The sequence below is a fragment of the Miniopterus schreibersii genome (genome assembly GCF_964146895.1).
Source record: "Miniopterus schreibersii genome assembly, chromosome: 9".
Lineage (NCBI taxonomy): Eukaryota > Metazoa > Chordata > Mammalia > Chiroptera > Miniopteridae > Miniopterus > Miniopterus schreibersii.
The window spans coordinates 32,082,564-32,097,256 of NC_138118.1; the positions used below are offsets into that span (position 1 = coordinate 32,082,564).

At 35.5% G+C, this 14,693-nt stretch overlaps 1 protein-coding gene across 6 annotated transcripts in view; it reads right to left on the reverse strand.

Moving 5' to 3' along the window:
• HECW1 (HECT, C2 and WW domain containing E3 ubiquitin protein ligase 1) overlaps positions 1-14,693 on the reverse strand; it is a 584,554-nt gene that overhangs the window by 80,997 nt on the left and 488,864 nt on the right. For all 6 annotated transcript variants that reach the window (XM_081147958.1, XM_081147956.1, XM_081147957.1 and 3 more), the window contains one exon: positions 12,123-12,257. In XM_081147958.1, coding sequence (XP_081004084.1) covers positions 12,123-12,257 — 135 coding nt within the window. The remainder of the gene's footprint in view (positions 1-12,122; positions 12,258-14,693) is intronic.

The window sequence follows — 14,693 nt, forward strand, 5'->3', positions numbered from 1 at the left end:
ATTTGGGTCTTCTCTCTTTTTCTTTATGAGTCTGGTTAAAAGTTTATCAATTTTGTTTATCTTTTCAAAGAATGAGCTAAAAGTGTTTCCCCTAATATGGAAAGCCAGACAGGGATGTCCACTTTCACAGCTCTTATTGGACATAGTACTGGAAGTCTTAGCCACAGCAATCACTCAAGAAAAAGAAGTAAAAGGTATCCAAATTAAACAGAAAGAAGCAAAGCTTATTATTTGCAAGTGACATGATGCTGTATGTAAAGAACTCTAAAGATTCCACCAAAAATGACTAAAATCTATAAATGAATTCAGTAATGTAGTAGGATACAAAAGAAATATTTAGAAATTAGTTGCATTTTTATACACCAATAATGAACTATCAAAAAGGGAAACTAAGAAAACAATCCTATTCACTTCCCATTCACAGTTGCTTCAAAAAGAATAAAATACCTAGGAATAAATTTAACCAAGAATGTAAAAGACCAGTACTTGGAAAATTATATAAGACAGTGAAGAAAGAAATTGAAGAAGTCACTAATAAGTAGAAGCATATACTGTGTACATGGATAGGAAGAATTAACATCATTAAAATGTTTATACTACTCAAAGTAATCTATAGATTCAATGTAATTACTATCAAGATACCAATGACGTATTTCACAGGACTAGAACAAATATTCCAAAAATTTATATGGAACCAAAAAAGATCCCGAATAGTAACAGCAATCTTGAAAAAGAAGAACAAAGTTGGAGGTATTACAGTACCTGATATCATACTATACTACAAGGCCATAGTAATCAAAACAGAATGATACTGGCATAAAAACAGACATATGAATCAGTGGAACAGAATAGAGAGCCCAGAAATAAACCCATGCTTTTATGGTCAATTAGTATTTAACAAAGGAGGCAAAAACATACAAAGAGATAAAGATAGTCTATTCAATTAATGGTGTTAGGAAATTTGGACAGATACATGCAAAAAAACAAAACTAGATTGCCTTCTTGCACCATGCACAAGACTAAACTCAAAATGGATTAAAGACTTAAAATGTTAGACTAGAAACCATAAAAGTCCTAGAAGAAAACATAGGCAGTAAAATCTTAGACATTTCTCGTAGCAACATTTTTTCTGACATATCTCCTCAGGGAAGGGAAACCAAAGAAAAAATAAACAAAAGGGACTATATTAATCTAAAAAGCTTTTGTACCACAAAGGAAACCATCAACCAAATGAAAAGACAGTCCACTGAATTGGAGAACATATATGCAAATGATATATCTGATAAAGGGTTAATAAACAAAATTTATGATGAACTTATACAACTCAATATACCCCAAAAATCTAATTAAAAAATGGGGAAAATACCTGAATAGATACTTCTCCAAAGAGGACATGCAAATGGCCAATGGCCATTTAAAAAGACGCTCAACATCACTAATCATCAGAGAAATGCAAATTAAAACCACAATGAGATATCATCTAACAACTGTCAGAATGGCCATCAAAAAAATCAACAAAGAACAAGTGCTGGCAAGGATATGGAGAAAAGGAAACCCTAGTTCACTGTGGGTGAATGCTGATTGGTGCAGCCGCCGTGGAAAGCAGTATGGGGTTACCTTAAAAAATGAAAAGTGGAACTGCCTTACGGCCCAGCTATTCCAATTCTGGGAATATATCCAAAGAAACTTGAAGTAAAAATTTGAAAGAATGTATGCACCCTATGTTAATTGCAGCATTATTTACAGTAGCCAAGATCTGGAAGCATCCCAAACGTCCATTAGTACATGAGTGGATAATAAAGCTGTAGTACATTTACATAAGGGATGCCACTCAGTCATGAAAAGGAACTTCTATCCTTTGTGACAGCATGGATGAACCTGGAGAACATATGCTAAGTAAAATTAGTCAGAGAATGACAAGTACTGTATTATCTCGCTCATGTGTGAAATTTAAAAAAATGAACTAACAAGCAAACTAGAGATAGACTCATAGAGGGCAGGTTGGCAGCTGGTGTGTGGTGGTGAGTTGGATGTGGGAGTGGAGGGATTGAGAAAAAAAGGAAAAAAAAAGAAAAAACTCATGGACAGGAACAACAGTGTGATGATTACCAGGGGTAGGTGGGGGAGGTGGAGGAGGGTTTTGGGGAATAAACGGTGATTGACAGACACTTGACTTAGGTGGTGAATAATACAATGTACAGATGATGTGTTGTAAATTTATACACCTGAAACCCATACAATTTTGTTAAGCAGTGTCACCTCTATAAATTAAAAATAATAAATAAATAAATAAATAAATAAATAAATAAATAAATAAAAATTATTAACACTGGAAGTGTCATCAATTTCAGATGGTCTTTTAATACCAATTTTTCAAAAATGGTGGGTAAAAGACCCTGACATCACCTAAGATATAAAACCAGTAAGGGGTGGGGATAAAAAATGGCTGCAGTCTGAGGAACTGCCCTGCACTTGCTCCCAACACCAGACCAGACTATTCCACAGAACATTCAACTTGAAAAATCAGTTGACAAAAGCTGATCAGAAATACTGTGAGTGGGGAGCATGGAGAAAGGACAGAAGAAGATGCAGAGTGGGTGAGCCAAATAGCTGGAGGGAAGGTGCGGCAGCAAAGCTCCTGCCCCCTGGAAGTGTTTTTGGCACCAGAGATTACCAAACAAGAGCAACAGAGAAGGGAAGGGGAGCCCACATAGCATCAGACAGTGGTAATTCAGTGGTAATTCAGTCAAACAGGGGAGTGGGGGAGGACTCAGATCACCTTATCCCACCCAAAAAGCTAGTGCTTGGTTAGGACATCAGCCTGGTAAACTCACCCAGATCGGTGTCTGTGGGAGGGGCCACTCAGCAGAAATCCAGACCAGTGGAGGGGTCTGAACAGACTAACCAGCGGTGAATCTGAGGGGTTATTTTCTGAAAGAACTATTACTGATACCAAAACCAGGCAAGGATAACACACACAAAAATAGAGGATTACAGATCAATATCTTTGATGAACTTGGGGCCAAAATTCTTAAACAAAATGCCATCAAATCAAATACAAAGTACCTTAAATCAAGGAACTTATATTTTCATAAACATAACCCATGGACACAGGCATTGGTATGGGGAAAGCCTGGGGGTGGGATGGATGCGGGATGGAGGGGATCAATTCAATGGGGATAAAAAGGGGACATCTGTAATATTTTCAACAATAAAGATAAAGAACTTAAAAATAAAAGAATAATACATCACAATCAAATAGTGTTCATTCCAGGGATGCAAGGATGGTTCAATATATGCATTGACCAATGTGATACGACACATTAACAAAATAAAATAGAAAGAATTATATAATCATATTAATAGCAGAAAAAGCATTTGACAAGATACAACATCCATTTCTGATTAAAATAATTCCTAAAATGGGTAAAGAAGAAAAGTACCATAGTAAATACCATCTATGCCAAACCCTCAGATGGTATTATATTGAATGATGAAAAATTGAAGGCTTTTTTGCTAAGATAAGGAACAAGACAAAGATACCCACTCTCACCACTGTTATTTAACATAGTACTGGAAGTCCTAGCCAGAGCAATCAGGCAAGAAAAAAAGGCATCCAAATTTGGAATGAAAAAGTAAAGCTGTCCCTATTTGCAGATGATGTGAAATCCATAAAGACTCCACCAAAAGACAATTAGAAGCAATAAACAAATACAGTAAATTTGAAGGATACAAAAGAAATATACAAAAGGTGTTGAGTTTCTAAATACTGACAACAAATTATCAGAAAGAGAAATAAAGAAAACAATCCCATTTACAATTGCAATGAAAAAATAAAATACCTAGGAATAAAGCTAACAAAGGAGGTAAAGCACTTTTACACTAAAAAGTACAAGCCATTGTTGAAAGAAATTAAAGAAGACACAAAGAAATGGAAAGATATTTCATGTTCATGGATTGAAAGGATTTTATTGAGTTGTAAATTTTCATGGTTTTGCAAACCAATGTCACCCCAATAAATTCAATAAAAATGGAAAAATATATAAAATAAAGGCCACACATATATGGCAACTATTTTTCAACAAAGAAGCCAAAAACATACAATGGAAAAATGAGAGTCTTTTCAATAAATGGTATTGGGAAAACTGGAAAGACACATGCAAAAGATTAAATCTAAACTGCTATATGACACCACACACACAAATGAACTCAAAACGTATTAAAGACTTAAATATTTATACTGGAAACAATAAAATACATTGAAGAAAACATAGGCACTAAATCTATGAACCTTGTTTTCAGAGGGTTTTTTATGTGAACTTGATCCTAAAGACAAGGAAAGTAAAATAAAAAGTAAATGAATGGGACTGCATCAAACTAAAATGCTTCTGTATAGCAAAATAAACCATCAACAAAACAAAAATGCAACCAACTAAATGGGAGAACATATTTGCAAATGATACCTCTGACAAGAAGTGAATATCCAAAATAGTATATAAAGAACTCATGTAAGTCAACAACAAGAAGCAAAATTCAAAAGAAATGACCTGAATGGACATTTTGTCAAGGAAGACATACTGATAGCGAACAGATAAAATGATGCTCAACCTCACTACTTATAAGGGAAATGCAAATAAAAACCAGCATAAAATACCATCTCACACCTGTAACAATGGCTACTATCAACAAGAAAAGAAATAACAAGTGTTGAAGAGTTTGTGGAGAAAGAGAAACCCTCATACATTGCTGGTGGGAATGTAGACTGGTGCACCACTGTGGAAAACAGTATGGAGTTTTTTCAAAAAAATTAATAATAGAACTACCCACCATATGACCCAGCAATCCTTCTTTTGGGTATCTACCTGAAAATTTTGAAAACACTAGTTCATAAAGATATATGTATCCTATGTTCATTGCAGTATTATATACAATAGCCAAGACAGAAAAAACCTTAGTGTCCTTTGATAAATGATTGGATGAAGGGTAGTACACACACACACACACACACACACACACACAGTGGAATACTATACTACTCAGCCATAAAAATGATGCAATATTGCCATTTGCAACAACAATGGATAGACCTACGGGGTATTATGCTAAGTTAAATAAGTCAGATGAAAAAGGACAAGAAATGAAATATTATTTCATTCATATGTGGGATATAAAACAAAAAGCAACAAATGCACAGACATAAATATACAAACAAAAAAACCTAATTCATAGATTACAGAGCACAGAATGGTGGTTAGTAGAGGGGAAGTGGGTTCAAATACATGGTAATAGAATAAGACTGGTCTTCTGGAACACAATAGAGAATACAGCTGTCATATTATAAAGTTCTATAACTGAAATATATATGATGTTATTAACCAGTGCTATTCAATAAATTTAATAAAATTTTAAAAAGAAATTGAATCCCTCCTTTCCCATAAAATAATACACTGAATAGATTAAGAAATATGTCTTCATGCCCTAGTCAGTTTTGCTCAGTGGTTAGAGCATCAGCCCATAGACTGAAGGGTCCTGGGTTTGATTCCAGCCAAGGGCATGTACCTCAGTTGCAGACTTGATCCCTGGCCCCCCTAGGGCAAGTGCAGGAGGCAACCAATCAAAGTGTCTCTCTCATAGATGTTTCTCTCTCTACCTCTCTCCATTCCCTCTCTCTAAAAAAGCAATGGAAATAATATCCTTGGGTGAGAATAAAAAACAAATAAACAAAAAAGGAAATATGTCTTCATTAATATGTTAAAGATATATAAATAAATTCTAGGTAAATATTATCAGTAGAGGTAAGTTTATAACCCTCATATTCAAGTGGTAGTATGGAATGTGAAATATACTTGGTCTTTTAAATAGCATTTATTACACTCAACTAGCCTTTCTTTTTTGATGCCTATTATTCTATTTCCTTTTTAAAAAAAAAAAAAAAACTTAAAAAAAACACACTTTTTAAACGTATTTAAAAAATACGTTTGATTTTAGAGAGAGAGGAAGGGAGAGGAATAGAGAGAGAGACATCGATGAGAGAGAAACATCATAGGTCAGTTGCCTCCTGCACACCCCCTACTAGAGATTAAGCCTGCAACTCAAGCATGTGCCCTCATAGGGAATAGAACTGAGGACTTCTTGGTTCATGGGTCAGTGCTCAACCACTGAACCACACCGGCAAGGCTATTCTATTTTCTATGCTGACTGCTCCTCATATGGTATCTCATATACTCACAAAATTCTGCAAGATAAGCATTATTAACCCCAGTTTGCAAACAGGGAATCTGAGGATCAGAGAAAATTAAGTTTTTCCAAAATTTTCAATATAAGAGATAGAACCAAGGTTCTAAGCAATGCTTAACTGTAACACACATAATTACTGCTCCCATACGATTAACCTACATCCAATATTTTGGTTTCAGTTGGGCATTTTGACAAAACTTCATGGAATAAATAACTTTTTTAACTTAAAACTGGTATTTGTGGTGATTAACTTTAAAAAAATATATATATCTTTATTGATTTCAGAGGGAGGAAAGGAGAGGGAGAGAGAGAGAAACATCAATGATGAGTCACTGATCAAGCCCACAACCCCGGCATGTGCCCTGACCGGGAATCGAACCCGGATCGCCTGGATCCTAGGTCGATGCTCAACCACTGAGCCACACCCAGCTGGGCAGTGTTGATTAACTTTAACTCAATTTAAACATTTAATAAATCCTCTAAGTTCTAGAGCATTACAATGAGTTTTCTATCATGATTTCAGATACACCTTTTTCCTTAGGAGCCCTTACAGAGTAAACTATTTAAACTGAGGCACTATAATTTTCCATATTAGAGCACATTCACCAGATATATGAGATTTGGTGTAGAGTATTACTAATTCTATAATTTTTGGTAAAGTATGCCAAATAAGCTTTAAAAGTATTTAAGAATTTTGAAGATGACGTTATACTTATTTAGAGCTCCAGACAAAAAAAAGAGTAAATTCTCTCTTTCACACCATTATATGATTCACTCACACAGAATTCAGGAGAGGTGATCAGATCCTATGCTACAAAGTCCAGAAATTACAAGTAAGTCCCAAAGTGGTGACCAAGACTAAGCCATATGTGATATTATTGCAGATGACCAAATAGAACTGATTACTTAGCACTTCCTAATTAGATACAGTAATTGCTGGTTTTCCTTTGGTCCTATTTCCACACTCCACAGAGACAAAAATAATGTACTTTGCATGCACAGATGTGCTACCAGTTTACTATCTGTATGCAGCAGACTTTGAACTGCTCTTCTGGAAATAGTAGAGATGCAGATCCATCATTTTCCCTCTCCTGGCCATTCTCTTTGCCCATGGCTTACTTGAAGGACAAGAAAATCAATTCTGTGTCACTTTGGTGGACTTCTCACTTTTAGCACTCAGCTGTGTTCAGCTGGTGTAGCCATACACTAAAATTTAGAAACTGGTACTTTTGCAACAGCAATGTCTAGTCTTATAAAATGGTTATAATGCAAAGTGATGAAAGGTTTGCTAATTTTTAATATAAACAATATTGAGTCTCCATATTTCTCTTTTTTCTTCATGAATTATTAAATATTTATAGTCTTTCTGGGACTGAAAAGATATGCTCTTTTCCTTGGAAGAAATTATGTCAGTCTGTATTAATGCATGTATAAAATATTTTTAATGATGTAAAGACAGAATTCTCAAAGATCACTAAATTGAAGGTTATTTAAGTGATACATTTCAAAGAGAAATGGGGAAACAGATAGATCTGGAAGCAGACCTTGAGAAGGCTTGGTTGTGCATTGAACTCAGGTGATGTCTACTGTCACATCACAAGATAAAATGTATAATTGTCCATGGGTTGCCCCCTCCCCAAATAATAGGACTTTTAAACAGGAAGAGGCTCACTTCTATTCCTGGCTGTCACTGGAAATTCTTGTGTTGGAGATACACTTTAGGGAATAATGTTCCTACCCCTTGAGGTTACCTGCTCACTGGCAAAAGTAAGCCAGATTGAAAACATCAGAAACCAGGTGAAGCCCAGCTACCCTGAAGGTAAATGACTTACTGATGAATATGCTTTAGGCTGACTATGAGTAAGATGCAAGAAACAAAACAGAACAGAGGTAGGGTTTGTGGGTTTCTTGAGCCACAGAAACACCTGCCAAGTGTAAAGGAGTTGATTGCAAAGTGGTACTGGATGCTTTACAGTTTAGAGCCAGAAAATGGAGGGTAAGATAGAAATGTCCTCCAAATAGGCCCTGGGTATTTTCAGTAATGGGGACAATGTCAGGCAGAATTAGAGGAGATTCTGAGATTCTAAGATTGACTTGAATTTATTACATACTAGGGTCCTTTCATTGCTGAAGTGGTACTAAATGGCCTATCCTGAGGGACATGTGATATCAACTGAGTGACTGATTTAGATCTCACTGCAAACATGATGCTAACATTTGCTTTCCTAACTACCATAAATGACTAGAAGAATGAATTTTCCATTTAAACCCAGAAATATACTTCTAATTGAATTCCATGGCATTTGACACTTTTTATCTTAAGTTTCTCAGGTGTGTGTGAGAGAGAAAGATAAAAAAGAGAGACAGAGAGAGGAGAGCCCTAGTGACCTGCCCCTCCCCTGGCATACAATGACTATTCTTCCAGAAATGGCTATTAACAGTGCTCATAGCAGGCCATGCACTTAATCAATGTTTGTTGAGAAAAATCACATCACAGGAAGCACAATTAACATTTTCCATGGCCCCTTCTACGTTTTTATTTTTATTTTAGAATAAGATATAGATGTTTTTACACAAAAAATTATCATATTATTCCCCTCAAATTCATTTAATAGACTCAAAAAAGCTCAAACTTTTCCAAGTGAATTTCAAAGCTTTCCAAAAATCAAAACAAAAAACAAGCCTTGCCCTGGCAGGTGGCTCAGTTGGTTGGGTCATCATCCTCGTACACCAAAAGATTGTGGGTTTGATTCAGGGTGTGTACTTGAAGCAACTGTTCGATGTTTCTCTCTCACATTGATGTTTCTCTCTCCCTTCCTCTCTCTCTAAAATCAATTAAAAAACAAACAAACATATCTTTGGGTGAGGAATAAAAAAAGAAAAAAAACAAGTAGTCTCTCTAAAACCCTCTCTCAATCCTCTCTACAGACTTATCTCAATTCTGTCTCTATACCTTTTCTTATGCTGTGCTCTCTGTTGGATTGTCCTTCCTCTTCCTTTGAACCTAGCTAGATTTTATCATTTTTTCTAATTTTAGGCCAAGTACCTTATTTTGAAAGAAACTTTCCTTGGCTTCTTTTGAAGCTCCATGGCACTTGTCCTAACATCTCTCTTGATACTCATTAAAATTCTAGTCTTTGGTAACTCTCTCCCCCTCCACCCACCCGCCGTCCTGCATATATACACAACCCAAGGACATGGACAATGGTGGAGAGAGGGACTGGGGAGGGGGAAGGAACGGGGTGGAACGGGTCATTGGGGAGAAAAAGGGACATCTGTAATATTTTAAACTAATAAAATTAAAAACAAAACCAAACCAAACCAAAAAAACCAAACAATTTTTAAATACCAAAATAAATAAATAAATAAATAAATAAATAAATAAATAAATAAATAAATTCTAGTCTTGCTTGTTACTTAACCCTGTGTGTATTTTTCTGGCTTTAAAAATAGAATACAAACCTCTCCAGTGCAGGAATCATACCTCTTTGCATTTCACATTGCTCATAGTAGGCCATGCACTTAATCAATGTTTGTTGAGTAAAATCACATCACAGCAAACACAATTAACATTTTCCATTGCCCTCTCTATTTTTTTAGAATAGGACACAGTTATTTTTTATTTTTAAAATAATACTTTATATTATTAATGGAAGTTTTACAGACATTATTAGATTAAAATTACTGTTTTGTGTGCAGCCAAGAGGATAATAAACAAAAATATAAATCTTTAAGAATAATAGTTGAATATTATAGCTTTGTGTAGGAGTCCATTGATTATACCAAGGTCCTCCTATTTTTCATTCCTTAGTCTCTGTGCTCTCTTGCAGTAGGAAAAAACAGATATTTGTTTTCATAGAGGCTGGGTCTTTGTTTTCTCTGATGTTCTGCCTCTGGATCAGATATCCTCTGCTTCCCATCTTCTCTCTCTATTGTTTTTCTTTCTTTCCCCTTGTGTCAGTGTAAAGCTACAAGTAGAGAGAGGATGAGCAGAGGGATGGGTGGGATTTAAAAATCTGTTGAGCAGAGTCAGTTGGATTGTGGATAAATGAATAAGAATATAGATGTCTGACGCACTTTTATGCCTTTTCATCTTTATGTGTTAGTCTCTCTTGGTTGATGCAGGTGGAATTTTGTCATTAATGTTGATATTCAATGTAACTGTGCTTGGGCTATTCAATCATACAAATGTTTTGGAACAGGCACTCATAAGCTTAATCTTGTTCTTTCAATAGAAAGGACATATATTTTCAGCTTAATTTCTTATAAGAGATCTATATCATCAAGGGGTTCATTTTACCTTCAGCAATAAATATTTTTATTTTATTGACAGTGAATCTGTCTGCAATACTCAGTTTCTTCTTATTATATGTAGTTACCTTACAATAATACTGAAATTGTCTTAAAATGTTAAAATGCTTGGACATTTTAAATAAATTAAAATGACATATTTCAAGTTGATGCAGAATTTTGAATTTGTACACTATCATCTCAAGACAAGATGCTTAGTACTTTCTGAAGTATTATAAAAGTGCCACCAAACAGGGAGACAATATATGTTGAGCTGGGAAGTTGAGCTTTCTATAGTCTGTGAACTTGTTTCCTGCTGAATGTCTGGTATCTGGAGGGTCTTGACATCCATATAACACTTGCAGATGTGTAATACTTCCTCTCTGCATGGTCTCATATACATTTTATCTATGTTTTCAATAGTATCCTAAAACAATGATACCTAAGATGACCGCATGAAAGAAAAAATCTTTTATCACACTGGCATTAAAATGTGAGTAACTTTGTTTGGAAATAGTTGTGTCTCCCAGAGTACACAGATGATTCCTCTGAAATGTAGTAAAGCAATTTTTTTGCACATTAGGCTTTCATTAAAACAAGTGCTGATACACCAACAACAAGCTCTTTTGAAATTTGTGTTTGCTATCTGTAGGCTTTTAAGTGAATCATTATTTTCCCAGTTTCTCCTGAGGTGTATGTACATTTCGGTTCTCCTTGGAATGACTCTCTGAGGGGGCCAAATAGATATTTCTTTTCTTTCTACTTTTTTTGTCATTTTTTACTCCACTCTTAAATTCAACTTTAAAAGTTGTTTTATATGAAATTTTTCTGTGTCCTCATCTCCTGAGATCCTGGTGATTTTTATAAAAAGATGGAACAGATATTTTGAAAATGTTAGGGCATAAAAATGGATTTTCTCATAATATTCTCAGAAACTGTATGAAAGTAGAAAAGGACTATATTTTGAATTTTGGTTTGAGAAAAGAGGACAGGAAAGAGTATGGGATATAAAGGCAGTATTTCAGAAAGGCAATGAATGTAATCTTAAGAAAGGTGGCAGCCTTTCATGGTTCAGCAGCAGGTAACCATAGGTAATAAAATATATATAAACTAGAGCAGCATGTGGTAGAATGGGAACAGAGTACTCTTTGTGCCTGGTTAAATTTCTCAGTTTTTATTCCATGTATACACTACAGAAATGTTCTACAGGATCTATGGAGAGGCAGAAGTTTACAGCCAATCATATGCTGCAAAGCAGTTCCATCACCTTTTCAGAATTCACATGTGACCAGTATTTTATGAAGCACTACCCCAGCCAAAAGTGTAAAAATCTCCTGGCACTGCCTTTAAACTGGACAGATTTTTGGTAGAGGCGATTGTGTAGGACAAAATGAAAAGCAGAAATAAGTTCTAGGAAGTTAAGTGGGTGTCCTCGAGTCATCATTCATTCTACAGAGAAGTATAGATATGGCTCAGCTCCTTGAAGAACTGGCAGCCCTAGATCTCGGTCACTTAGAAATAGTTCTGGCTCCACACAAAAAAGGCAGAGCCTGGTGGACCTGTGAACTGTGGGTGGGGAAAATGGATGGTGTTACCTCTCCAGCACTGTAACTTCGGAGCCTCTGGAGGTGTTGACGATGCATCAGATGATTAGGAAGACGACCATTCTGAAGAGGGATTCGGGGGTCAATGAAAGTGGTCGCTCGACTGTTGTGGTCCACAAAAAAAGACTGCAGACAACCAGTAAAAAGAGCACTCAGTAAGAATGAGCCAGAATAAAATGAATAATGTAAGGGAATGCTATGGGGCCCAGATATCATGTTTATTTCTGTCTCTCTTTTATATCTACTCAAAATAAGATGGAAAACTGGGGCACTGTGCATCTGTTAGCTCAGTAGTTGAATGAAGCAAGCAGTCATTAACACTTTACACTGTGAAGTTATACAGAACTACTCATAGCATTTTTTTTTCATATGCAAAATAAGATAGAGCCTTTGATGGATAAATAATACTAGTGATAAATCACTTCTACAGCATTTTACTTTTTAAAAAATGCTCTTTTTTATTATAGAATTAGCACAGTCTCACTTAGAAAAAAATTAAAAGGATAAGATAGTAAAAAGAAAATAATGTAAATTATCACAAATTAAAGGCAATCACCAAAATATTTTGGTAATTTTCTCAGGTTTTTTCTTTTCCTATGCAAGTATACAAATGTACAAATATATACATATTTTCCCACATTAAGAAGAATTCTGTTATAAAATATTTTGCCTATTATATTATGAACACTTCCATAAATTATTAAATTTTCTTTTAACACAGAATTTTAATAAGCACATAGTATTCAGATTGATGGAGTCATAATGATTACTTTCAGTACTCTGAAAATATCAATGGCATATTTCACAGAACTAAAACAAGTAATCCAAAAATTTATGTATAACAACAAAAGATCATGAATAGCCACAGCAACCTTGAGAAAGAAGAACGGAGTTGGAGGCATCATGCTACCTGATATTAAACTATACTTCAAGATTATAGAAATAAAAAAACACACATGGTATTGTCATAAAAACAGACACATAAATCAATGGAACATAATATAGACTCCAGAGATAAACCCACAGTTAAACAGTCAATTAATATATGACAAAAGAGGCAAGAATATACAATGAAACAAAGGCAGTTTCTTTAATAAATGGTGTTGAGAAAATTGGTAAGATACATGAAAAAATAAAACTATATTTGTTATACCATATACCATATATAAGAATAAATTAAAAATGAATTAAAGACTTAAATGTGAGACTAATAACCATAGAACTCTTAGATTAAAACATAAGCAGTAAATCTCTGGCATTTGTTTTAGCAATATTTTTTTATATATACCTCCTTGGGTAAGGTAAACAAACAAACAAAAATAAACAAATGGGACTACATCAAACTAAAAGCTTTTGTAAGTGAAGGAAACCATAAACAAAATGAAGAGAAAACCTATTGAATGAGAGAAGATATTCACCAACAATATATCTGATAAAGAGTTAATGTCCAACATTTATAAAGAACTCATACAGCTGAACACTAAAAAATATCCAATAGAATTAAAAATTGACAGAGGACCTTAGTAGATGTTTCTCAAAGAGGACATACAGACATATGAAAAGATGCTCAACATCACTAATCATATGATTAATGGAAAATAAAACTAAAGTAAAATAAAACCACCTCACACAGAATGGCTATTATCAATAAATCCAAAAACAAGTGTTGGCTTGGATGTGGAGAAAAGGGAAGATTCATGCACTGTTGCTGGGAACCCAGACTGGAAAACAGTATGGAGGTGTCTCAAAAATTAAAAATGGAACTGCTAAGATCCAAGATGATGGCAGTACACTCACTCACCCCCAGGACCAAACTGGAATTACAACTAAAACATAGAAATATCAACCAGAATAACCAACTGAATACTAGCTGAACAAAAATCTTATAACTAAGGATTTACAGAAGAAGGCACAAAGAGACTGGTAAGAAGGGCAGAGATGTGAAAAGGACTTGCACCACTCCCATGAGTGGTAGATAAGGTTTTGGAGAAATATCTCAGCTGCAGGGGTTTCCCCTGAGAAGTGTGGGATCTCAACCCCACATTGGCTCCCCAGCTCAGAGAACCAGAGCCTGGAAGAGGTACCTGTATAACATCTGGTTGTGAAAAGCAGTGAGTATTCTGTCTGCCTGGGAGAGACATAGGTGCCCTCTTAAAGGGCCAGTGCAGAACAGTTCATTCACGGCCACCCACCCTAGACTCTGGCAGAGAGGGGGTGGAGTTGACTAGAGTTGTGTGAGGAGAGTCTGGGGTTTGTGGCTCTGGGGAGAGAGTTGAAGGGGCAGCCACCAGGATCCCTGTGCTGAGTCCATCTCCCACACTGCAGACACCATATTTTTTTAGTGGAGCGCTCCCCTTCTTATGGCATCAGTCTAAGGGAAAGCAATAGCTCCACCCTCTGAACTTCATGTTGCTCCTCCCTGCAGAGCTTATGCCTTGCTAAGAAGTCACCTGTCTGATCCAGGGTGAGGAGTTCTGGGCGGACTCAGAGGGTGTCAGTGGCTAAGTTGTGAGGCTTTGGGGTGGTAGACATTCAACCCTCTTTCTTGTGAACCTGACCAAT